Source organism: Lepisma saccharinum, chromosome 2 (genome assembly GCF_977018435.1).
Source record: "Lepisma saccharinum chromosome 2, izLepSacc3.1, whole genome shotgun sequence".
Classification (NCBI taxonomy): Eukaryota; Metazoa; Arthropoda; class Insecta; order Zygentoma; family Lepismatidae; genus Lepisma; species Lepisma saccharinum.
In genome coordinates, this window is record NC_139230.1 from 126,492,603 (window position 1) to 126,520,401 (window position 27,799).

At 37.6% G+C, this 27,799-nt stretch overlaps 1 protein-coding gene across 1 annotated transcript in view; it reads left to right on the plus strand.

Annotated features, from left to right (window-relative positions):
- LOC145984491 (uncharacterized) overlaps nt 1-27,799 on the plus strand; it is a 136,476-nt gene that overhangs the window by 79,651 nt on the left and 29,026 nt on the right. The window contains exon 3 of the mRNA XM_083118146.1: nt 8,043-8,123. Within this exon, the coding sequence (XP_082974272.1) occupies nt 8,043-8,123 (81 nt within the window). The remainder of the gene's footprint in view (nt 1-8,042; nt 8,124-27,799) is intronic.

Sequence of the window (27,799 nt, forward strand, 5' to 3'; positions counted from 1 at the left end):
ATAACCGTTCGAATCGAAAGAGAAAATCCCAAATGCAATTGGAAACAAATATGGAACAATGTAACGGCGAAACATCTAACGAACAAGGCATTATCTATATGGTACAAAGTGATTCAACAAGTAATTGTAACGGCAGATAGATGTCATAAGTATGGTTTCAGTAATTCTCCAAATTTTTATAATTGTCGTTCCAGATTCGATTATCCATAAGATAACAGAATGTAAGAAAGCAGCCACAGCTTGGTCAAAATTAAGAACAATGCTCAGTAGAATTTGTCGCACTTCACCAAACCAAGTATCAGCAAAATACATTATCTTACCAGAGTTTCATTTGTTCCCAAATACAAAGCAAAAATCAGTTCAGTGGTTAATAGCACAATACCTACTGTTTTTATTTCCTGTGGGAAAAAATATAATTACTTGGATTTCGGACTAACTCTAATACAAGAATATGAACAAATGTCTTTAGATTATAGAAAATTACATTATGCCAACTTTTTAAATGTAATAATTGAATAACATACCTGTAAGAATTGTAAAGATTTACTGTAATTGTTTGATTTAAAATGGAACTAATAATAAAAAAAGAGTGATTAGCACATCGCGCTACGAAGCCAGAGGTCCTGGGTTCGAATCCCGGCCTGGGCATGGATGTTTTTGTGTGTACACTAATCAATTTCATCACATCGTTACTCACCCCCACCCCCATCTTTGCAAATTAGTCAAAAGTGGCACAAAAATCGAAGAAAAATAAAACAAATCAATCATTTGCTTAAAATCCGCCAAGTTTAGCGAATTTTCGCTAAAGTCTGCAACTATGTAGCACAGACTTTTCGAGTCCTCCTAGACATGCCTTGTATATGCTGCACTCTGGTGCCGAATGTAGGAAGTATTGCTGCATGCATCAGTGTTCGCACAGCGAAGTGAACATCTTCGGGGGTATATTGGCCAACAGCCACTCAGCTGTAGTTCTATGCAACACGCACAGCAATTGTGTTCAACGCCCTCCGTGGAACTCCGTGGGAGTCAGTGTTACCAACTATCTAGAAAAGTTATCAGACGTGAAAGAAGTCGTGTCAGAGTAAATTGTGTGTATATGCTCGTACATTAAACAAAGTATTTTCTCGAATAAATATATGTGTGTGCGAACTTAATATGTTCGTAATTTTAAACATGTACATGTGTGTTCACGTGTTCATGCGAACATTATCAGGCGACGCGCCTGTTAATATATACTACAAGTGCAACTTCTGCTATGGCGTAAACCTACAGGAGCAAAATAAAAACAAACTGCATGTTCTATTAGTTTCATAACTTCGTTTCACTTCTCATCGTTGCATAATTTAAAATATAGAAAAATTATGTATAACTATGCCTAAAGTATTTTTTTCCGTTCTCTTAATATTAGGCTACCTTGTAAATACTACTCGGATGTTATATTTGGGAAATAAGTTTTTAATTTTTTGCTACATTACACTATTTTATGTAGCTATATTATTTTAAACATACTATGGTTTAAAAATATAAAACAATTAAAACGGAAGAAGATCTTTTTGTAATATTTATAGATAGGTCTATTCTTAATATGAAAAAAAATCACAAGGATTTATTGACGTGTGTTCCTTGACTTGCTGTCAGTATCATGACAGGAAGTCCGTTGTGTCTCTCCTAAGGGTGGGTCACATTATTTCCTACTGCAAAACGGTACGCAGCTACCCGCACTTCCTTCGGTGTCAATCCCAATCCTCGCCCTACCAAATAGACCAGTCCCTCCACAATTGCGTCTTCCATCTGCTTGGAGAAAACTGTTGGATGGCCAACATCAATCCTGGAAGGGGAAGAATACCCGCTGCTTCTTGACGTGCCATCGTCACTTTGTTTTAGAGGGTGGCAAATTGAACATGATAAAGCTGCGATACTCCGCGTATAGATAGGTGTCCCTCTAGAATACTCTGCACGACATTTTCGAGAACTCGGGACGAATACTGTTGATATACCTTCTTCGGTGTTCGTTTGCGAGGCATCTGTAACAGAAAAATGAACAACGCATTTACTTTGTGAAGTAATATGTTGCACGCGTTACGGTAATGGAACTCAAACTGTATACCTCTCTGATCGAAATTGTACCATTTCCGTCGATCGAATATGTATGTTCCACTTTGTGCATGGAAACAAACATTCCTGTAGCTCCCTTATCTCTCACTAGTTGGCTACACATGTCACATGCTACAGCCACCACAGGTTTATCCACGTTTGACCTAAATTACCCTGTCCTACGTTCAAGCATAAACACGGGGCACGCAAAATGACAGGCAAACGTTTATATACAAAGCACCTATCCTATCTACAACGTACTCACCTTGTCATACATGCGTCTGGTTCTCCGGGTTTTCCGTAGAATTTCTCGATGTTTCTGCACAACACACCTGACACCCCACGCAACAACTTTCAGTCCTCAAATCAACGTTGCCAGTAACAGGAAGCAAAATATTCTACTCTTTAGAACAGGTGATCGAAATAGTACCTATATCGAAAATATACCACCCTACCCTAAATCAAAATATTTTTCTTTCATGAACTATTTTGTGATTTGCCAAATAATTCTGATTGTTTACGTATTTTTAAGTACGCAATAATTAGTTTAATTCCTTTCCCCTATTTCATACATATCTATTGCGCATGCGGCAAACCTGAAATTGAGACTAACTCTGTACGAACCCAGTAACGCCTTGTGAAACTTGGTTTGGATAATATAAAATATCTCTGTCCTAAGACTTTTTGTGAATTCTAAAGAACACTGTACCCAAGAAACAGTTTCCAAAACTGAGTGAGACTGAAGTAACAGCATGGCATTTTAATTTTCCACCTAGAATTACAGGGACGTCGTTAGGGGGGCACGCGGGGGCACTGGCCCCGGCAAATATCCACGTGGCCCCGGGAAACTGTTCTGTATTTGCTAGAAATTTTACTTTGATGACAAATATTGCAAATAATTCTTCAGTAAATTTTGCTTGCAGTTTGAAACACTTCTTCAATTTTCAGTATCACGAACCCAAGCAAGGCATTTCTTTCATATTTCCCTGTTTCTTGCTTGTTGAACACAAACAGATGTATTGGGAGGGGATGCAGTTAATGGTTTTGTGGTCCGATCCAGTCAGGGAAGTCTGAGACTTATTGAAAATGCACTCTTCCTACCTGCTCTACACCAGATCCAGGATCTCCCTAAAACCCGCACTTTCTTTTTATCTGGCCCTGCATTGGCTCCATGGACGCCGAAAGGACGACACAAACAGGAAAATTTAGCTACGGGTGGCTAGAATTTTCTGAGTTAATTTTATGGTTCAGAAAAGATATTCCCATGCGTTTCAAATTCCAAGAACAGAATTCTATTGCTTCTCCCTCTTTCGGCGAGGGAATGAATGACATAGCGGTTCTTCTCACATGCACTAAACCCTCCTGCTAATAACCTGCCCTGCAAGGAGGGAAAGTCCACTTTCTGAAAATTCGGAGAAACGTCGAAGAGGTCGGTTCATCTGTTGATTTGGTGCACAGTTGATGTCTGTCAGTTTGAAGTAGGATTTGTTGTCCGAGCGATGGTAAACTTCTATAAACGCGAGAAGATAGCATCACGAAGTGTTTGTGATCTCGTTTTCCTACATTGCGAGTCGAATGAGAATCTGCCAGATTGTCTTCCTCTGGAAACAATGGATCAGGATCGACTGATTGACCAAATACACAACATATTGGCATTCTAAAAGAGAGTCTGACTAACACACAAGATCCTGGGTTCGACACCCAGAGTGGTTGATATCATGTATAATGAAGAATAAACCTCGTTTCAATGAAGGAAGGAAACTTGGTATGTAGCAATTGTTTTTACAGCAGTCTGCATACTCTATAAGTATTATGTTACAAAATTTGTATATCTTTCTGACTTTCTGCGATTCTTCATTTAGCCTCCACCTGCAAATGCGGAAGCTGCTTCTGCTTAGGAGGCTAGGTTGGCTATTCATACAAATATAATTAATCGCTAGTCATACAGCGAATAATACTTATAATATAATCATGGGTTATGGAGAAGCAAATAACTTATCAAGTATTTTCTGTTTCTATTTGTTGTGCAGTGGTTAACAAGGTGCATTACGAAGCCATTTCTTCTTAGGAAGAAAAACTGTAAAAGTAGGGTGAAAAGAAGCAAAGTTGTACGAAAGCCATGTTTAGTTCTTCTAAAACCTTCCAATTATCGAGTTCGTGTTTTAAGTCCACTGTATGCACAGTAAGGTTAATCAGGGATCCTAACCACTATGTGCCTCTACCGGGTATCGAACCCGGGATCCCTTGATTGCAAGGCGGCGACGCTACAACTGCGTCATCGAGGAGGTCGAGAAAAACTTACAATTAGTAAGTAAAATTAATATTGAGGGACAAGGCCTGCGAAGAGTTCTTTCATTCGGTTGCGCGTGGTCATCACATCAAGTCCCATAGTTTCGAGAGCAGAATTTGCTTCCATATGGCTTTCAAGTACTTCCCAAATTGTCCTCACGATGTTGGAACAGCACAGAAATTTTGGAACTAATACAAGCAGGCACATATCTCGGGAAGAGGCTCGGGGGCTGCGGTCCTTTCCCGAAATCCTACAAATATCTGATTTTAATAATGTGTAGTAGTAACTAAATTTACTTCATTAACAGGATTAAATATCTTGTATATGGTAAGTTACAATATACCAACAAATTCATCTTCAGCGCTCTTACTCCACCCACAACCGTTTCGTCTTTAGATGGCGGCTGCCGATAAGGGATAAGCTCCTTACGAAATCAAATTCTGGCTACCGGCCTGACCACCAGCGATCGAACCTTGAACCTTTCGATTAATTGATTAATTGAGCTGGTGTTTTAAGTCCACTTTATGCACAGTAAAGTTAATCGGGACTGGACCTACAGTTTAAAGTGAGATCCGAACAACTATGTGCCTCCATCGGGAATCGAATCCGGGCAGGTTGTTGAACCTGCCGAACCAAAGACGAGAGCGTAATTATTTTAGCGTGTGGGAACTTTGTTTATCCAGTGTGTTCATATGTGTCTTTCCACACACAAATAACATTGATTTTAAGATATTAGACGTATGCATATAATTTCTTATTATCATCATTTCCCAAGTGAACAATCAGATGCCATAGAAGACTCGGTCCCGCCATTGAACTAAGAGATACCGGATTCGATGCCGGTATGAACTGTATACATGAGATGCCTAGCTTGAACTCATTACGCACACATTTCATATTTGCACTGTTGCCAATACTTGTAAACCTGGTTCCAGTACTTTATATCTAAAACCACGGAAAAGGGTTTTATCTACTTCTCAATTTTTTCTAGCAAATTTACAAATCTAAAGACTAATAACATTGTTCTTGGTGTACAAGCCATTAAGCTAATAATTTCATTCTGCATTTAGTTTCCCGAAGAATGGCTGTGTATTTCGCGAAAGTATATCCGTAGACTGCTGGGGGCTACAGAAGAAAATTATGTTCCTCTCCAATTTATTGATTGATTGAGTTGGTGTTTTAAGTCCACTTTATACACAGTAAGGCTAATCGGGACTGGTTCTACAGTGTAAAGTGGGATCAGAACAACAATGAGCATCCACCGGTCATCGAACCCGGAAACCCTTGATTACAAGGCGACGATGCTACCATGCGCCACCAAGGAGGGCCTCGATCCTTTTCTTTCCAAGACTATATATATATATATATATACACACACACACATACATACATACATATATATTAATGTATGTATACAGTATAGACCTATATGTGTATAAATAGTTTGTTAATTTATAATAGTTTGATAGAAAAATCTTACGTTTGGGCCCCCCCAAACTGATCAACCTAGCTACGTCCCTGTTGAATTATAAGGGAATAGCTGAAAAAAAATCATCAAGACGAGTGCACGTAACTCCGTCAGAGGATTAAGACGAAGGTGGACCTCACATTCGATGCATACAAAGAAAAGGGTTGTAAATATAATTCAATTTGGGTTATATGCTATCTCTTCTGTAAACCCTTTAAAAATGGCGAGTAAAATGTTGCGGTTACAAGATATCCACACTACAATTTGGTTAACGTTTAACCTTATACTGGTGTTGATACCGGTATTGTGAGTTTACTGTTCAATTCTCTTCAAATCGCGACTTTAACGTCTTTGTTGATGTTCATTTCCTAATAATTTACATGAATATAATAATCTGACCTTACATTGTAGCTCTTTGAGAAATGTTCAATATGCATGAATAGACAGAAATGTGGGGTTAACTATCTAACAATCTTCTGCAAAATATTTTTCACTACCTTGTAGTATCGTGTAGTATCCACGAACGGATCAATTGAAGTAGTAGGTTATATAGAATAGAATGGTAGAATAATAGCGAGAGGTATTTCTCGCTTTAGCTCAGACTATGCACACTGAAAATGAATTTTCGTCATGCAGTTATATAGTTGCAATATTTTCAAGAGACATTTTTGAAAACCAGACTAATTCGATGAGAACCTCTATTCCAGTTGTACACTGCTCATTCAGCTATCTGCTCTTTCGTAATTACTAACCATTAACGTGTTATTAATTTGCGATTGTCTCATTCTAGAATATATTTGACCCATTTATTTCTATATTTTTGTGAACTCTAATCAACATAATTCAAATGTTTCAAGGTTAATATGAACATATTAATCCTAACAGGAAACTCAATATCACAATTAAATTATCAACGTACGTACATGTGCTCTCTGAATCATTCCGTTATTGGTATCAACAATTACTGAATTAATAGCCGCCGAAGGAAGGTAAATATGAAACATGTTTTCTACAGTCACGTGGATTTTCCAGGTCTACTACATTTTGTCTATGCAATGAATGGATATGTGGCCGTGTGGTCTGAGGCGCTGTGCTTTGGGCTCCGACTGCGAGACGGCATGTGTTCGAGTTGACCTTGGTTCAGTCTCTGGGTTCTCGGCCTGTGTATGGGACCGGTAGCAACCCACCTTCGTGACGAAATTGGGGAGCTACGAGTGAGTACCATAACCCGGTCACGGATATCTCCTATAATGACTGGGGGTTCGACCTGCTGACAACACATCATTCCATTAATGGTTGAAGATCTCCACACCTATAGGTAGGATTGTGGGAGGGAGATTGGCAGTCCAGAGATAGGCCAAGGCCCTTACTGGTTGTTGGGTCACGAGTTTTATGATGAATGGATATGTATGGTGATGAATGGATGACAAAAGTGTAAATGGATGACATTATCGTAAGTGCCGGAAAATTCTTAGCATAAACAATTAAACAATACAAATTTCAATCCTATAATTTGTAAATGTGGAAAATCGTGTGTGTTTTATACCTCTCGATGCGCCGCAGTGCTTAGTCATAACGAGATGTGACAAGATGACACTGCGGCAAGATGTTGGAGCTTCATCGACCCAGAAATGTCAGTGGTATCAGTAAGATCTCTCGTGTAGATAGTGTTCTTAGCCAATACAAAATATAATGAATGGGATATGGGATTTACCACATATAGACTTTCTGTATCTTCATACAATTGTTGAGGTAATCTTATTGGGTCACTGACTGCCTGCAGCTTGAAAAGGAAATCAAGTTTAAATAGGCATTTTCTTACTTCTCTAAAGATCCACATTCTGACAAATAAATGTATCAAATAAAGTAACATGTTATTTCAAAACGTTTGACAAGGTTCATATTGAAATATTAACCAAAGTTGGAAAATTATTGAAGAAGCCATTTTTAAATTGCATTTTAGATATTGTTTTTAATTTATTTTATGATTTAATTTTTTACTATACAAACTGATATAACTAAATTGGGCAACATGTAATTACTTGCAAGACGATGTTTTGAAATACGAAACAGAAAGGCGGAAATATGGGTATTACTGCATTGGTATTTATGTGCTGAAAATTAAATGCGACATAAACAAGGTTTCTTGAAACGCAAAATTTGTGTCATGTTTGTTTTTCCTCTTTCCAGGGGATGATCCGGCAGATTTCCATGATAACCAATCTCTGCAGGAAGCCGTCAAGGTTGCCCATACAATACTCTCGGTGTTCGGTAAGTCACATTAAACACTAATTTTTTGAATAATACATTTAATTTTTTATTAAATACAATAATATTTTGAGAGGTAGTGTAATAACACAACAATGTTGTGTTCATTAATAGAAATTTTGTTACATATTTTTTAATTCTTTTAGGAATTTCGAAAATAATGTAATAAAATGTTAACACTAAAATAAAACCTTGCTTCAATACAAAATCAACAAACTTCTGAATAGTCTAAGCTATGAGAATCTATATTTGCATCTGTATTAAGACATGTACATTGGGTAAAGTGTAAATGATCTTTAATCCAAGGTTGTTACATACTGATGTGGAGACTGCAAAGAATGAGAGAATTTTTTAAAACTAATAATGTCAAATTTTAGCAGAATGTATTGTCTTTTATACTACAGGGTGGTCCGTATGTGTGGAAACACCTGAATAAAAATTGAATGGATTGATATTTCCAAAAACTAACATTGCAGGTTTGTAATAGGGGTTGTGAAAAATGTTATAGGGCATATGACGATGACGGCCGCCATCTTGAATGCAACTTTAAAAGTTCAAATGGAAACCATGTCGTATAATACCTCATTTCAATAGGAAATTTTCTCACGAGTTCAACGGTGTGCATAATTTTGCTATAGCACCAACAGGGAAGAAGTTATTAACGTTTTTATGCTTGCTTTATCGTTGCAGGTGAAGTAACGCAGCATGGGTCTCACGCAGGCAGAACGCATTGAGATCGTGTTGATCTCAGGCGAACGAAGCACGAGGGTGATTGCAGACGATTTTAACCACCGTCACCCAGATAGGGTCCCCATCCATTATGGTACCGTCAGTAAAGTGCTTGCAAAATTTCGTGAAACTGGGAATGTGGCTGACAAACCAAAATCACGATAGCGTCCCTCCTCATTACGGAAATTGTGTTCGTCAGTACCTGGATGTGCAGTTTCCCAACACTTGGATTGGACGACGAGGTGCTGTGGAGTAGCCACCACGTTCCCCAGACCTCACTCCGCTGGATTTCTACCTGTGGGGACATGTCAAGGCCATCGTTTACTGCGAGAAAATTCGAGATATTGTTCACCTTAAAGAACGCTCCATTGACGCATGTGCCTGCATAACTGCAGACACTTTACGCAGGGTTTTGCACGAATGGGTATCAAGACTGGCTTTAACTGTGGAACGTGTTAATTACGAACACAATTTCCGTAATGAGGAGGGGCGCCATCGTGATTTTGGTTTGTCAGCCACAGTCCCGGTTTCACGAAATTTTGCAAGCACTTTACTGACGGTACCATAATGGATGGGGACCCTATCTGGGTGACGGTGGTTAAAATCGTCTGCAATCACCCTCGTGCGTCGTTCGCCTGAGATCAACACGATCTCAATGCGTTCTGCCTGCGTGAGACCCATGCTGTGTTACTTCACCTGCAACGATAAAGCAAGCATAAAAACGTTAATAACTTCTTCCCTGTTGGTGCTATAGCAAAATTATGCACACCGTTGAACTCGTGAGAAAAATTCCTATTGAAATGAGGTATTATACGACATGATTTCCATTTGAACTTTTAAATTTGCATTCAAGATGGCGGATTTCAAGATGGCGACCGTCATCGTCATATGCCCTATAACATTTTCCCCACCCCTATTATAAACCTGTAATGTTAGTTTTTGGAAATATAATGCCATTCAATTTTTATTCAGGTGTTTCCACACTTTTGGACCCCCCCTGCACATTATTTTTCAATTGATTATTTTCCAAATAATTATTAAACTCAAATGAAAGATCTTCTATCTCATAAATAAATTAAATATTAGATATATTAGGTTGAAGGATAAGCATAAATTGAATAAACGAAAGAAATACTTTACTTTCTTTCCTAAGTGGCAGTTTTATTCATGAGTAACAAAACATAAAATATTTAAAGGTGTAAAAGAAAATAGGTTCTCAAGAATTACTTTTCCCTTGCCGTAATGTGTGAAATTATATTTATATTAATGAACACATAATTTCACACAATATGGCAAGGGAACAGTAATTGTTATCTTGAGAACCTATTTTCTTTACACCTTTAAATTTTATGTTTGTTACTCATGAATAAAACTGCCACTTAGGAAAGAAATAAAGTATTTCTTTCGTTTATTCAATTTATGCTTATCCTTCAACCAAATATATCTAATATTTAATTTATTTATGAGATAGAAGATCTTTCATTTGAGTTTTGTAATTATTTGGAAAATAATCAATTGAAAAATAATGTAGTATAAAGGACAATACATTCTATTAAAATTTGGCATTATTAGTTAAAAAAATTCTCTCATTCTTCGCAGTCTCCACATCAGTATGTAACAACCTTGGATTAAAGATCGTTTACACTTCACCTAATGTACACATCTTAATACAGATGCAAATATAGATTTTCATAGCTTACATTATTCAGACGTTTGTTGATTTTGTATTGAAGAAAGATTTTATTTCAGTGTTAACATTTCATTACCTTATTTTCGAAATTCCTAAAAGAATTAAAAATATTTAATGAAATTCGAATAATCTGATTAGATTGAGGAAACAGAACAACTTACATATTTGAAGATTTGTATGTAATCTCTTTAAAGTCAGTCCCCACAACTAACTTTCTCTTTCAAAAACTCATTATATTGAACTGCAACTGCAGCCGTGAGCAGTGGGGCCAAGGGAAGAAGTTTCCTTCCTTATAATTTTACTTAGAAATGTAAAAGAGAGCTAGCTATCTTATTTTCGATATTAAACAATATTATACCCTTAAATGAAGATAAAGCATTTTCAATCTGATGAAAGTTCCAAGCAACGAGGGTAGATGTAATTATTTCTCATGTAATTGGACGATTCCTTTTCGTTTCCTAGGAGATTCCCTAATGTCAACAAGCTATCGTAGTTTCTTTATTAGTTGCCTTAAGTCTGTCTCTTTGCAGAGTAAATTGCTCATCGGAAATGAATAGATTATGTGTAGTTCTCTTGAATTAGACTCTGATACACGGAGGGAAAATTAAGGAGGGAAACTGGAAATACTGGTGCCAAGAAAGTTGGAATTCTTCTAATATGTAGAATGTGTCCAATATCTTCATTGTCTTTGGTTCTTCTATGTAGCAACGCATGCAACATTCTATAGTTCCAACGTACTAGGGACAGTTTTTAATACAACGAAAGTAGCGTAGAGAGAACGCAATTCTTGGTTCTTTAGGAACTGAAAATTCCCGCTCTGATTGACACGGAAGTTTCGCATTGAAGTGACAAGCGACAAGCAACAAGCAGCACGTGCCCCTTCAGTTTATACGAGAGCAATTACCCCATGTGTAGCTTGTCGTGTTCATCTGTCGCTTATCACTTCGATTAGAAGTTCCCTTAGTCTCTTGTCATCTCGCACAATTTCTGTTGTAAAGAAACTCAAGGAATCTAAAGAGTGTTTCAAATGTCGCGCAGCAAAAATTTTGATCGCTTATAACTAGAGCTGTGCCAATACCACCATTTGACGATACCGATAATGATACCGATAACATGACGGATCCCCACCGATACCGATGCCGATACCGATACTTGTATAATTCCAGTGTAAAATTAAAGGGTTAGTTACTGAGTCATGATAACTCGTGACATCCATAGGCACGTAATTAGAAATATATAATTAGGGTAGCCAGTCAGAGCCAAGTGTCTCAGAAATTTAATAATAAAAGTGCTTATAATTAATACGTTAATATAATTACTGGTAGATTCGTAATAATATGTAAATTAATTAATTAGTACTTAGGCCTAATTTCTCCGATGCGTATGTAGTAGTGTTGTATGCAACCACAGACTAAGAAACGGAGGAAAGACAACGTTAATACCTACTTTGTTCTTTATTTATTGACTAAAAATAGTGTTATTACATGAATAGTAAAAATACGCTATAAAATCAGAGATAAAACAGCAAATATTCATCATCAAGCCAGTGGCGGCTCGTGGTCTGAGTCTATAGGTGTGCACCTTGGCCTCACGTTCAGATGAAGTGTTGTTATTCCCACTCAATTATTCCTGCCCGTTTCTGCTAATTGCATTTGCAATCCAAGTTATGGCACACCTTTCCCTGATAATAAGACGATAGCAGGGTTATATTTCATAAAAAAATTAAAAAAGTTTTATTACAAAATCGAAATATCCTAGTGATTTTTTTAATCAATCATGGGAGAAGATGTGTTTTTTGGTATCTTTCGAGACCCGTAGAAAATTAAGCATTCGACGACCTGTCAAAATCACTCCCAACGCTATTCCAATAAACTGCTATGGTTTGTAAAGGATAATAATATTGCCAGAATTTTGTGTAATTGCCGTGTTTTAATAATATATATTATCTTTCTTCAATATAAATATGTCCCATCAGAAACACAAGTTTAATGGCACATAAACATTTCATCGTACACTTAAGTTAATTACCATTTGTAATGTACTTATTCACTTTAGTCTTTGTAATGAGGATCCTCGAAACCCTAATTAAATGCAACTGGTTCTTGCCAGCACCTTTCCAAAAAAATGTCTCAAATCAGTGACATAATAGTAAAAGTTACAGATTCCCGTATGCACTGAATAAAGAATTGGATTGAGTGTTCTGTGACAAAAATACAAGATTGAACTCTGATTACACTGTGCGACAATGAAAATTGCCGCAGAATAAAAACATGTGATTCCTATGGAGTTCAGTGCCCTGATGACGATAGTGAAAACCGTTTTTCGCTATCACCTAAACTTTTTTCTGAAAACAATTTTTTCAGCGCACGACTGCAGGTTATTGTTGTCGCGGCACTTATCAGCCCAGCCTGTTACTAGGGCTCGACATTGCATAGGAGAAGGGAGGATAGATAACCACTTGGTTGAGGTATAGTCAAGTATAGTGGAGTTGCAGTTATTTGCATCAGTCAGTTGCTAGTGGGATCAAGCAGTGTGTGTTCCTGCCGTGTGTGTTGTGCAAATCCCCTAACGTGAAGAATACTGTTTATGCGTGTTCGCGTGTTTCTTGTGTTCAGCGATGTCTACGATGTGTGTTAATTCACCAAACCTTTTCTGTTGTGTGTGTGGTGAGTTTACGACGAAGTCCCAAAGACATCCCATTTTCTCGCTCCTCAAAAAGGCGTACGAGTTGTATTTTGAATGAAAGGTAGATGAGGGAAAGTGTTGGGCACGTCAGAACTGTTGCTCACGTTGCTCCCGCTATTTAAGAGGTTGGTTGCATGGAACCCACCCATGCCATTTGCCGTACAACAGTTGTGGAAGAAACCTAGAGACCACATAACATATTGCTACTTTTGTTTAACGAAAGTAAGAGGAATCTCAAGTAAATCAAAACACACAATTTCATATCCAAATTTGGAATCTGCAATGCGGCCAGTTCTGCATTCTGATTCTCTCCCAGTTCCAAAACCACCAGTGGAATGGACACTGGAAGATGAAACAGACGACGGTTGTGATCACGAAGATCTTGATTACATGCCATCTACATCACAGCCCCAACCACAGCCATTGTCACAGGTACAATTGAACGATCTTGTAAGAGATCTAAATATTTCAAAAAGAGAAGCAGAATCACTTGGGTCTCGTCTTCAAGAAAAAAAACTGTTACAACCAAACACTAGTATATCATTCCGTAAACGACAGATTGGTCATTCCACTTTTTTCTCAATATCAGAGAGTCTGCTTACAGAATTTGGAATGATTCACAATCCGGAAAAATGGCGCCTATTCATAGATTCCTCAAAAACTAGTCTCAAAGCTGTTCTCTTGCTTAATGGAAACGAGAAATCTTCGATACCAGTGACCCATTCCGTTCAGTTAAAAGAAACCTACGAGAACATGAGACTACTTCTGAAGTATTGGGTTGGTGCGAATGAAATGTCCGGCCCAGGTGCGTCATTGCCAAAGGCCAAAAGAATCAAAACTACAATGCCTGGTTAATCAAAATAGTCGCCGTCTGCAGCCACACACTTTTGCCATCGCTCAGCCAACAATTGGATTCCAAGGCGGAAGAAGTCTTGAGTCTGCGACGCAAAGAACTCCTCAATGGCATGTTGCACCGCCCGATCATCAGCGAAGGTCTTCCCTATCAGGAAGTGATCGAGATGCCGGAAGAGATGGTAGTCAGTGGGAGAGAGGTCGGGAGAATATGCTGGATGAGGAAGGGTTTCATATTGCAACTCATGGAGAGCCTGCACCGTCCTTTGCGCGACATGTGGGCGAGCATTGTCTTGCAACATGAGGACACCATGTCTGTGGACCATTCCTGGATGCTTGCGGAGAAGTTGGCGGTGCATTTCATGGAGTTAAGCACTGTAACGATCTGCATTGATGGTGTCACCTCGCCTGAGAAAGACATGATGCATCACACCCACCATAGACCACCATACCAGCAACAACACCTTCCGTGGGTGGAGAGGTGGTTTCGGAAACCGGCCTGGACGTTGATCACGATCCAACCATTGTCTTGATCGTTTACGGTTCTCATCTGAAGTGACAATCCGATGCAGGAAACCATCCCGGTTATTCCTTACACTCAGAGAACTGCACACCTCCAGACGACGAGTCTTGTTGGCCGGTGTCAAATCATGTGGTACCCATGAGTCCAACTTTTTCACTTTACCGATAGCATGGAGCCGCCGAACGACAGTGGTATGGTGTATGCCTAACTCGTCTGCAATGGCACGAACACTTTTACGAGGGTCCGCTTCCACGGCGTTCCTGAGGAGCTCATCCGAACATGATGTTGGTCGATGACCACGGGGCTCATTTTGCAATGCTGTGTCACCGGAACGAAATTTGACAAACCAGCGGCGAATGGTGCGTTCATTTGCCATTCCTGCCCCAAATACACTGTTAATGTTTTTGGTGGCTTGCTGAGCAGAATGTCCGTTTGAATTCGTAAAGAAAAATTACTCGCAATTGTGTGTTCTCCATGGTGCACTTTCAGACGACCCTGTTCAGCAACACACTGCCTCCTGACTGTCTGGGTGCTCCAGCTTGTTTGTTGGACGTATACAGAGTTTATGACGTTAGACCCGTGACCTCAGTTAATCCATGTGTTGTGTTGTTGAGGTGAGTTTCCCACCAGACGTTAAAGCGGACATTTCATTCGCACCAACCCAATATATTGGCTATTCGAGCCACAAATGGAAAATTTGTAGTGATCAGAAAGTTCTGGGGCTTGTGCTGGGAATGCAGGCTGATTACACAAAATATTGCTGTTTTTTGTGTCACTGGGACAGTAGGGCAAGGAAAGACCATTATGTAGTGAAACAGTGGCTATTGAAAGCTTCAATCCGGGTGAAAAAAATGTGTCGCATGAACCCCTTGTTGACAAAGACTGTGTGCTGTTACCACCGCTCCATCTGAAATTGGGCTTCATGAAGAATTTTGTGAAAGCAATGGGCAAAGTTGTCAGGGGTTTTCAATTTTTACTGTCCAAATTTCCTGCGACTAGTACTGAAAAATTAAAGAAGGTATTTTCAATGGGCCTCAGATTCCTGGCTTGATGAAAGACATAACCTTTGAAGAGTTGCTGACAGATACTGAGAATGCAGCTTGTCTTGTCTTCAAAGATGTATGCAACAATTTCTTGGGTAACGTCAGGTCTGACAATTACAGGGAACTGACGGAACACATGCTGGATTGTTACAAGGCTATGGGGTTCAACATGTCTTTCAAAATACTTTTCCTGCATTCTCATTTGGATTTTTCCCGCCTAATCTCGGAGATATGAGTGACCAACATGGTGAGCGATTTCACAAAGATATCGCTGACATGGACAGACGATATATGGGATGGTGGTCACCAAACCATTTGGCAGATTACTGCTGGACACTCCTACAAGAAGTTTCACCATCCATCCACAAACGGAAAGTTTCCAGGACACGTTTCTAACTTGTAGGTACATTTGAAGCTTTTTGCAGCTTTCTCGTACCCTTTTTTTATGTTTTGTAATACAAACAATTAATTTTGTTCCATGATCTGGTATTTAATCCAGCTATAGGATCCTCCTGTACTGTAATGAAGTAGTTTCCAAGTGTCGCGAAAGTTGCTACTTTGTTTTTCATGAATTACAATATATTGCTAACTATATGAAATATAGTTTAAGTGGTACATGTAGCATATCTTTTCCAGAAAAATTGGTACGTGATGGAACATTTCTGATTTCATTTTCGTAATCAGCGTATTTGATTTAGTAAAGAACACCTCTTTCATCTCGCGGCAAGACACAAAGTTCAAATTGGTTGCACTGTGTTATTTGAAATTTTCGTTGAACTTCCAAATACAAATCTGAGCGTCTACATGAACTAATTCCTACGACATTGTGAATGTTTTTAATTCAAATCGATGACATTTTATTAATCTATTTTCCCTTCACCTTGATCAACGCATTACACTCATCGCATCTGGCCTTGCATGGTTGAATACGCTCGTCACTACACGCCACGCTCTCTCTCCTTCATTTCCCACCCTCCCCTCGTTTGGATCTCAATGCTTGGCTCAGAACCGTGTGAGGTGAGAGAGATCAAAATTTCCCTTGCTGAGAAAAAAATCTCTCAATTTGCAATGATGAGTAGGTTGTTCTCGATTCCATCACACGGCAAGGAGTGGAAAGATTGCAACACTACACGACCAAGATAGATCAGCGCATGCCCGTAGCTACTACGTCACAATGTTTTGTGCGAAGCGAGTCCGAAAGCCCTTGATCCAAGCCATCAGAGTCTTTCTGCTTCCTCTACCTCCGTCGAACACAGCGCCATTTCAATGAACAACTGTGTGCACTTCCCAATTGTGTTCATGCCGCCCATTCAACGCTAGTTACTCAGATAGAAAAACTAACGTACGGAAGTAAATGCAAGGTGATGTGGCCCGGGAACATTTGCTGTTTTGAACAAATAACTTTCAATTAATAAATATAATAAAAATTAATTACACTGCACATTTATTTGGGTGTGCACGTGCGATTGCGCGAATAGGCAGCAGCCGCTACTGCATCTAGCTTACGTGTAGCTAAGACCGCTAAAATTTGTGTAAAAGCAACTGTTCTGGCACGGAAATTAATGTCAAAGAAGTAAAGAATTGAATATTTATTGAATAACAACAGGAATGATAGTACCTCCATTAGATGAAAAGTAAAGTTCCTGATAAATATTTTATGTACATTATTCTAAGTAGTGGTGTACATAAACCTATAAAGGAACCTCCCCAATGTTGTAGTGGTACCGCTGTCGCCTTGTAATCAATAGATCGCGGGTTCGATTGATTGATTGATTTGGTGTTTTAAGTCCACTTTATGTACAGTAAGGTTAATAGGGACTGAACCTACAGTTTAAAGTGGGATTCGAATCACTATGTGCCTCCACCGGGTATCGAACCCGGGACGCCGGGACATAGTGATTCGGGTCCTACTTTAAAATGTAGGTCCAATCCCGATTAGCTTATCTTCTTAGTACTGCCATTCAAAGCCATATTTTCCCAATCTAATGTCAGCGGAAATAGTAATTGATTGATTTGCTTTATTTCACTTCTCTTTTTGTGCCACTTTTGCAGTGCTGACGCCAGGATTAATCATCTAGGGGTGCTGAGGTGGTGCGGAAATAAATTTAGGAGGTGTGATGCTGAAAATAACGAAAACGTTTCAAAACTGGGGAAGCAAGGTGCCAAAACAGTGGCGAGGGGCAAAGACAGTTTACTTTCTCTTGGTACATAAGGTTTAGCATATTGCGTAGCATATTGCGGAAACAAAAATATCACTCCTAATCGCCGCCACTGATTAACATAAATTACTGATTGAAATTAAATGATGCTGTTTCCCCCTTGACCTCCCCCCTTGACGTCCATGATGAAATGCATTAAGTCTTATACTCCAAGAAAGTGGTCATACAGTGTAAACATCCATATACACGTTGCAGTCATATTGAACTATGTAGTGAAATACAAAATAAAATTTTCCTTGCCTTTAGAAACACAATATTTGAATTTTCAATGTAACCAATGTACAGTCACGGACACTTCTGGGTTGTAACGACCCTACTGAAGAAGCACTGAAGCAAGCCATCCATGTCTGACCACCAAGCACCTTGTGACTAGACAACCCAATCAGCATTGCAATTCTGCGGCTTGTATACCAAGTTGTCAGTGCTAATATGGCAGTAGCTACAGTCTGTCAACACACACCAACTTTCACGTTTCCCGTAAAATGATTACCTTTCCACGTTTCAAAATCATGAGTGCTGTCTAAAGCAATACTTTGATACTTGCGTTTGCATGTTCGAATCTAAAGTAATACGAAACTTTTTTCCCAACAAATGACATTGAAACCATTAATAACTGTTTGCAATGTGATATTGATATCAAATATGGAAAGAATAAAAATGGAGAATTTCGCTTAATAACAACTTATAAATAGGGAGCGGAAGTTGATGAAATGTCATCTTTTTTCTGACATCTCGGACACGATGCCCATTAAATATACACAATATTACACTTCATCTAGAACCCAAAAAAGGTAATTTTAAAGTGCATTTTTTTTGCATTTGTTGCCATTTGTCAGGTTTTAGGTCATTTTCCCGGATTTTCGGCATTTACCCGTTATTTTTTGCAATATTCGGTATAGTGTTTCATCATATTTTGTCACTTCTTTAATTTTGGTAATATTCTTGAATCTTTTCACCAAGGTATATATATCTCGCAGGATTGCAATTTACGAGCAAAAGAAATGCTGAACTGGTGACAGTCTTTGTTGTGTCGGGGGAAACCACCAGGTACCCGTCTGGGGCAAACTCAGATTTAAGATCAGATAAGGAGAGGCTTGAAATACCATAGCTAGACCCCGTTTGCACTGAAAATCCTCGTTGCATATTTTAATTGAATGTGCATGTGCTATCATTTGGTGCCCCTTTTTTTAAAGCAAGATTGCATTTTGTTTAATTTCATTTTCATTTCAATTTTTAAACTGAAACTAACAAATTTAATGGTCATTTTTTGCATTTTACGTCATTTTTTCCCCATTTTTTAGGATATTCTATAGGTCATATACCTATATTTTTTAGGTTCTACTTAGGTACTTCTTCCGCTCCCTACTTATAAATATATTAAATTATGTGGATACCTGATGTGAAACGTACGATGCACGATCAGAGAGCCTGAATGTTGCATTGAAAACTGCAGAGAACAATTACTGACTTATGAACAGTGAAAGGTTTTTCCATGCTGCAATGGGATTTTATTTATAACTATAAATAAACAAGGGAGAAGGACACAGGTTGGTATGATGAACTAAATTGTAATCTAAAAGTTTTAATTGAAGAAACAAAACACGTTCGCGATTAAAAATAGGGCATTCAATTTCAGGCACATTACACTAATTGAAAGACTATTTTCAAAATTAATAATATTTGGATAACCGGCAAATCCAAACTTGATGTTAACCACGTAATGAACTTGATAATCATAGAAACATATTTTTTCTTGAGCATGCCCTTTATTTTGTGTCTTGATTGTTGAAATAATACGTTGAAACGAACAGTAGTATGTTTTGAGTGTGTTTAGAATCTCTTGTGTACTGCATGTAAATACTGAAGTCATTTTAGATTCCTAATCAAATAACAATTATTCAGTGTAATCCTTTAAAAGGAAAGCCTTTGTTTCTTTGCAGCTGTTCATGACAGAAATGCAATTGCAAGACAAGTTACCAAATTAGCAATAGTTCTCTTACATATTTGTGGTATGTGCTTGTCTGCCTTATACCGGATGATGAAGGAAGAAGATATAAAATATAGACAATTACTGTTCTTGGGTAGGTCGTTCTGCTTTTGTCAGAAAACCTGATCAGCATACTGAACCAAGCCATCACACGAGATACGACTTCAATAATATATTTCCGTTTCTGTGGCCAAATAACTCCAAAAAAAGGCAATAAAATTGTCAGTGTGAGGAGACGGAGAAATAATTTTCTTTTATCTTACATTTTACTCTGTCTGTATGCCTAGTGTGGTTTGTTTGTCCAAAAGCTGAAGACAAACCTCTGTCTGTTGTAACGCGTGGCATGTTTTCTTCCAGCTTACAAATCACGTAAAATACCTTCGTTCACTTCAGTGTGCTGGTTCTGCAGGCTCAAGGTCATGTCGACTGATAACGAGATACCACGTGACTCCTGGGCCAACTGTCAGCACCGAAGACAAGCTTCAGTAACTCTTGCGAGGTTCCTTCTATTCCTTGACAGAGCGTATGCTCCGTAATTATGTGCAGAAAACCCATGTTTTCTGTGTATAAAATTTACGTATGTTTGTATTGTGTGCTCAAATGTTGCAGTAAACATAACTCCGTGACACACAACAATAATTACAAGTGCTTCAAAGATTAGAAACTTAACAAGCGTTACTCATAAGACGATTAAATTATCCGATTGACATAAAACCAGATGGTGGGTTGGTAGCGTGTTAGTTTGACACTCAGGAGATACTGGGTTCGATTCCCGTTTGATTGCCTCCAATTTTTTTCTTAACTCGAGCGACTATATATTTCAATTTATTTATTGCGAACATTCTTATTTTATTTGCTGTGCGAATTGTTGAATTTTGTTTTCCAAACGATTACGATAATTTCTTGTGAATAGTATTATATGTATTTCTGGATTATTTTCTTGAAACAAATGTATACTTTTCGCCAGACATAACATTTTATTGAGTATGTTTGTAAAATGATGAGAAATGTGAAAAAAACTATCGTAAAAAATAATTTTCACAAATAAAATTTAAAACGGCAAACTAAAGATTTCCACCCAAAAATAAAGTAAAAATGTATTTAACTTTTACTCCAATAAATTATTAAATAAAATGCAATAATTAGTTGCTCGAGTTATTTCAGAAAAACATAAGGCAATAGAACGGGAATCGAACTCAAAGCCTTCTGTACGTGAAACTTATCCGCTACCACGGGGCCACTTGACCACTTGAAAATCATGTAATAGCTTCGCCTCATCAAGGCACTTGGAACTCATCGAACGTTCAAGCGCTTTTCCTCGATTTTTTCCTTCATTTTAAGTCCACTTTATGCACAGTAAAGAAAAAAAACTGGATCTATAGTTTAAAGTGGGATTCCAACCACTTGGAACCACTAAACCGCGTATCAAACTTTTCCTCTGGAATTGTTGGCTAGCGTGCGATATTACCAATAATCGGTTCGGGCATGGATGTGGGTGTTTGTCCCAATGAGAATACAGAGAATATACAGGAAATTGACATGTGTCACAACTGAGAAAAAAGTGAAGAACGAGGATTCTATTAATTTTAAAATAGTCTTTCAGTTAGTGTAATGTGCCTGAAATTGAAAGCCCTATTTTTAATCGCGAACGTGTTTTGTATCTTCAATTAAAACTTTTAGATTACAATTTAGTTCATCATACCAACCTGTGTCCTTCTCCCTTGTTTATTTATAGTTATAAATAAAATCCCATTGCAGCACGCAAAGACCTTTCACTGTTCATAAGTCAGTCATTGTTCTCTGCAGTTTTCAATGCAACATTCAGGCTCTCTGATCGTGCATCGTACGTTTCACATCAGGTATCCACATAATTTAATATATTTATAAGTAGGGAGCGGAAGAAGTACCTAAGTAGAACCTAAAAAATATAGGTATATGACCTATAGAATATCCTAAAAAATGGGGAAAAAATGACGTAAAATGCAAAAAATGACCATTAAATTTGTTAGTTTCAGTTTAAAAATTGAAATGAAAATGAAATTAAACAAAATGCAATCTTGCTTTAAAAAAAGGGGCACCAAATGATAGCACATGCACATTCAATTAAAATATGCAACGAGGATTTTCAGTGCAAACGGGGTCTAGCTATGGTATTTCAAGCCTCTCCTTATCTGATCTTAAATCTGAGTTTGCCCCAGACGGGTACCTGGTGGTTTCCCCCGACACAACAAAGACTGTCACCAGTTCAGCATTTCTTTTGCTCGTAAATTGCAATCCTGCGAGATATATATACCTTGGTGAAAAGATTCAAGAATATTACCAAAATTAAAGAAGTGACAAAATATGATGAAACACTATACCGAATATTGCAAAAAATAACGGGTAAATGCCGAAAATCCGGGAAAATGACCTAAAACCTGACAAATGGCAACAAATGCAAAAAAAATGCACTTTAAAATTACCTTTTTTGGGTTCTAGATGAAGTGTAATATTGTGTATATTTAATGGGCATCGTGTCCGAGATGTCAGAAAAAAGATGACATTTCATCAACTTCCGCTCCCTATTTATAAGTTGTTATTAAGCGAAATTCTCCATTTTTATTCTTTCCATATTTGATATCAATATCACATTGCAAACAGTTATTAATGGTTTCAATGTCATTTGTTGGGAAAAAAGTTTCGTATTACTTTAGATTCGAACATGCAAACGCAAGTATCAAAGTATTGCTTTAGACAGCACTCATGATTTTGAAACGTGGAAAGGTAATCATTTTACGGGAAACGTGAAAGTTGGTGTGTGTTGACAGACTGTAGCTACTGCCATATTAGCACTGACTACTAGGAACCGTTCTCAATGATCACGTGGCTGCATGTTTTTCGCTAATAAATAACTGCGTTTTTCAACACATACACAAATACATCGTCGCTTCGGAACATCAAATTTTCATCTTTGCTGCTTTCAGATTACCAAAATACGAAGTGGCTTGCAATTCAAAAGGTTATGCAGAAATCTCAGTTTTATAAATAAGGTTGGATGAAATTAGACAAAAAAAAAATAATAATCCTTCCGCTTAGCTCGAACTCGGGTTGCCCGCATGCTAGTTCGACACGATAACCAACACTCCAAACGAGACAACACGAAAGTCTCTCGCAACTAGTCGACTGAAACGCAAGTTAATTTTCAGATTGCTAATTCCCAAGGTATAACATGCCTAGGCAGATGTGTCTTGCATTTTCTGTACTTTTGTTATTTCAGTCGCTTTGGTCTCTCCCTAGGTTAATCACGGCAATAATGAGGAATATTTTTTTGACAAAGATGATAAACAGACACACAAGAATAATCACCCTCACAAAAAAAAGCCATAACTCGAGTCTGGAACCTTCGACGCGAGGTGTGTTTCTTGTTCTAACTATATCTGTGTGTTTTCGTTAGATATGAAATGAAGTAAATAAATAAGACAAGTGGGTGTAAGGGACTGGAGAATCGCAGCTACGTAACCATTGAGAAGATATCCATCGCCTAGACAGAGAATCTCTATATCCCATTGCGATAGAGAACTTATTAGAAGAATGAAAATACAGATTAAACGAACAAATTTGATGCGTATCCTTTCGTCAAAATGCCTAGAAAACAATATTACATACTTCTTCACTAATAGAAAAGAATAAAAAAAATGTCCTTGGTGGGGATCCAACCTAGACCTCACTGATGAAAGTTCTGTACGCTAACCAACACTCTATCAATAGCACCATGTTTTCTTTTTTCCAGTCAGTCTGTTTCCTTCCTCAGCACCTGAAGACAAAAATGCATGTTAATTTCTCTCATAATTGTTTCATTGTCTATTAATAGAAACCACGTATGTCACAAATAGACGCATTCTTTCTTTGAAAAATCCCATGTTTCGCACATCGTGCTTCTCCATTTGCTGTTATTTGGATATTCACTTGGAAGTTAAAACTTAGCTTTGTGCGTTTGTTTTCACGTTGTGACGTTCACAAGTCAATTATTTGCACGATTACAACTAAAACGCGAAGGTGAAGATACAACTTCTATAGGTCTATATATTAGTGAAATAACTGAGCAATATGCAGTTCACTATTACCTATATTTCCATTTTTGTCAGACACACTACTACATACTGACTATTGATTCTCGTTGCTATAGCAACGTTAGAATTATAAATATCTCGTTTATACAGCGTAGAGTGCAATGAATAACATAAAACATAATTAACGTTGTACAAAGTAATAATTATACATTTTTTAAACGTTAATATAAAGTGATTTTTATAATATGAAATTAATAATTTCAATAAACATATAATTATATTGTGCGGATTCACAGCACCGTCACAACATTCCCCTCCTCCGGGAAAATGAAAACTACGAAACAACGAGGAGGAGTTTTCATTTATAAATCAGTCAGATGTGTATCAACATAACTACAACAAAGTTACAAATGGACAATATTATCTGACATTCGACAACAACGTGCACATAAACAGATTTGTGCCTAACAGGTAATAACAAATCAGAACATAATACAACATTCAATTGTACAAAATAATAAACAGAATGGTTTCATTTTTTTCAAGTATCTACTCTCATAAATTTAATTCTCATACAAGAGTTGATTCCTCTTTTCTTCCGAACAGTTAAACACTCGAAGATTTGAAAAGTTCACCTTGTCATAATATTGCTGGTTCATTGTGTAAAGAATTGCATTATTGTCCTTAATTTCCTTGACAAGGAATGGCCCAATATACAAGTTGAACAATTTATGAATCTGGCTGTTAATTTTGGAACTAACTTGCCTATTTTTTATCATAACCAAATCTCCTGTTTGAAGTTTGATCGAGTTCAATGCATTCTTAATCTTCCTACTTCTTCTAGATTGTCTAGTCCTGATTTCTGCTAAAAACAATTTGCGTTTCCATGGCAAAGATTTAATTTGTTCTGGCCAGCTGATTTCTTCAAATATTGAGTCCTTCATATCTTCAAGTAAGAAAAGTTCACTAGGAGATAATCCGGTAACTGAAGAGCATGAATGATTTAATAACTGAATAATAGAATTTATTTTTGGATACCAACTGGTGTGATTATCATTGCAGAATAATCGCAGTAATCTAACAATCTCCTTATTGTACCTCTCAATAGGATTAGATTTCGGATTGTATGTAGTGGTAGTAATATGCTTAATTTTTCTTGAATCCATGTAGGCTTTCCACTCATTTGATGTAAATTGGCTTCCACAATCTGATAATAATACATTACACACAGGGTAATGTTTAAAATATTGTTCTTCAAAACGATTGATAATTTCCCTGGCAGTTGCTTTTCTTAACGGATAAATCATAACAAACTTTGACATAACGTCTACAATTGTGAGGAGGTATTCATATGTACGTGATCTTGGTAATTTTCCGATTAAATCAATAGAGAGGAAATCGTGAGGTTGGTGAGAATCGACGTGATATTCATCTCTCCGCAACGGCCGACCTACAATCTTTGTTCGTGCACATTCTAAGCAATCTTTGAGGTAATTTCTAATTGATTTTCTCATGTACGGCCAAAAATATGCCCTTCTACAAGCTGCTAAAACCTTCTGATAACCAAAATGTCCATTTAAATCATGCATTTTGTGCAATACCAAAGGTATGAGCTCACGTGGCACTACAAGTTTACAAATTTCATCTGAATTTGGTTTATAAAAAAGAATTTTGTTGTGAAGAAGATACTTTGAAAAAGTTTTATCAGTTGTACTATCTTCCAGGTGAGAAATTACATTATTGCATTTTTCATCTGCTCGTTGAGCTTTTAACCAAATAGAAGAAGTATCATATTGTGAATCTTCCACAATTACTTGATTGATATATAATTTATCATCAAGTGCAGAATAAGTAGTACAAGGCGGAAATCTGCTCAACGTATCAGCAATATTATTCGAAACTCCTGGGACATGATTTAACGTGAAATCAAAACACTGCAGTTTGAGAGCCCATCTCGTGAGACGAGAATTAAGTGATTGTGCAGTTTTAAGCCAAGACAACGACTTATGATCTGAATATAAGTTGAAATCAGTTCCTTTAAGATATATAGCAAATTTCTCCAGAGCAAATAATATAGCTAAACATTCCAATTCGTGTGTACTATATGTAATCTCTGCTCCTCTAAGAGCACGACTGCCATATTGTATGACACGAATTTCATCATTATCAACTTGCCAAAGTACACAACCCAATCCTTTCTGGCTTGCATCAACAGAAACACAAAACCTCAACTCAAAGTCGGGTTGACTCAATGCTGGTGCTGAAATTAGAGCATTCTTTAATAAAAAGAAAGCTTCTTGACACTGAGGTGTCCAATAAAATGGCACATTCTTGCGTAAAAGATGATATAATGGACTAGCGATATCTGAAAATCCCTGTATAAAACGATTCCTCCAATTTGCCAGTCCTAAAAATTTGCGAAGTGACTTTTTGTTTTGAGGAACAGGAAACTGTAGAATAGCTGAGTCTTTATCATGATCGACCTTAATCTCAGAACCAGACACCACATGACCCAAAAACTTAATTTCCGTTTGGAAAAATTTGCATTTGGCAAATTTTATGGACATGTTCGTCTTCTGCAATGTCTGTAGAACATAATCAAGATGTTCAAAATGTTTCTCTATTGTTGGGCTAAATATTAAAATGTCATCCACACATATCATCAGAAATGAATGAGTCTCTGGTCCAAACACCTTATTCATTCTTTCAACAAAAACAGAAACAGCTGATTTTATACCAAATGGCAAGTAACAAAACACGTGCTGTCGTCCTCGATACGAAAAAGCTGTGTACTTATATGAGTCGGGCGTAAGTGGTATTTGAAAATATCCACAGGAGAGATCAATCGAAGAAAAATACCTTGCACCCTTAAAATGTTGAAGTAGCTCGTTTATCGGTTCAACATGGGTAAGTGGTGAAATTACATGTTGGTTTAGGCGACGAAAATCCACCACTGGACGCCACTCACCATTAGATTTTGGGACGATATGTACTGGGTTCAAATAAGGTGAAGACATCTCTTTAATTATTCCCCAGGCTTTCCATTTTTCTATTTCTTTTTCTAACGCTGCTCTTTTGGCGAACGGTACTGGATATATAGGTGCCTTAATTGGTTCCTTTGTGTCTAGTTCAATTTGATAAGGTTCTACGAATGCAGATCGGGGTCGATCAGAAAACAAACTATGATATTCTATTATTAGATTCTCAAGCTGAGACTGCTGCTCCGTGTTGAGTGCTTCACACGACCGCACCTTCGTTGTGATCTGATCTAGAGAAGCGACAAGTAAATTTTGTACTTCTTTGACTATAGTAACTTCCTGCATCTGGCAGGAATCCCTATCAGTTGTGCTTTTGCTAGAATTTAATGGCTGAACCAATTCGGAACCAGTAGACGCCATCAAACTAATTTCGTTTCTTCTAAAATCGAGTACAGCTTTGTATTGCCTTAAAAATGGTATTCCGAGAATTAATTCAGCATGCAGTTGCTTCAATACAAACATCTCCAAAGAAAAAACTTCCGAGTTAATTGAAATAATCTTCCGACCACCAGCAACACGAAACTTCTGATGTCCTGCAAACGGCAATAACTTAAGTTGATCCACTGTATCCAGTTTGACACTCGGAATAATTGATTTTATACTGCACCATAATTCATAACTGACTAAATTACACTGGCTTCCACTGTCGATGACACACTGTATGGTAATACCGCAAACTGTTCCTGTGATCAGAGGTTGATCAGTAATAGGAGTAGGTATACCAGTATCATTTAAAATCCAAGTAGGTTCATCTTCGTACCAATCTAATTGAAAAAATATTGAAAGTAGATAACAATGATCAACTTCAGATAAAACGGAATTACTTAATACAGCATACTGACAAGTTGTGCCTATATTATCACT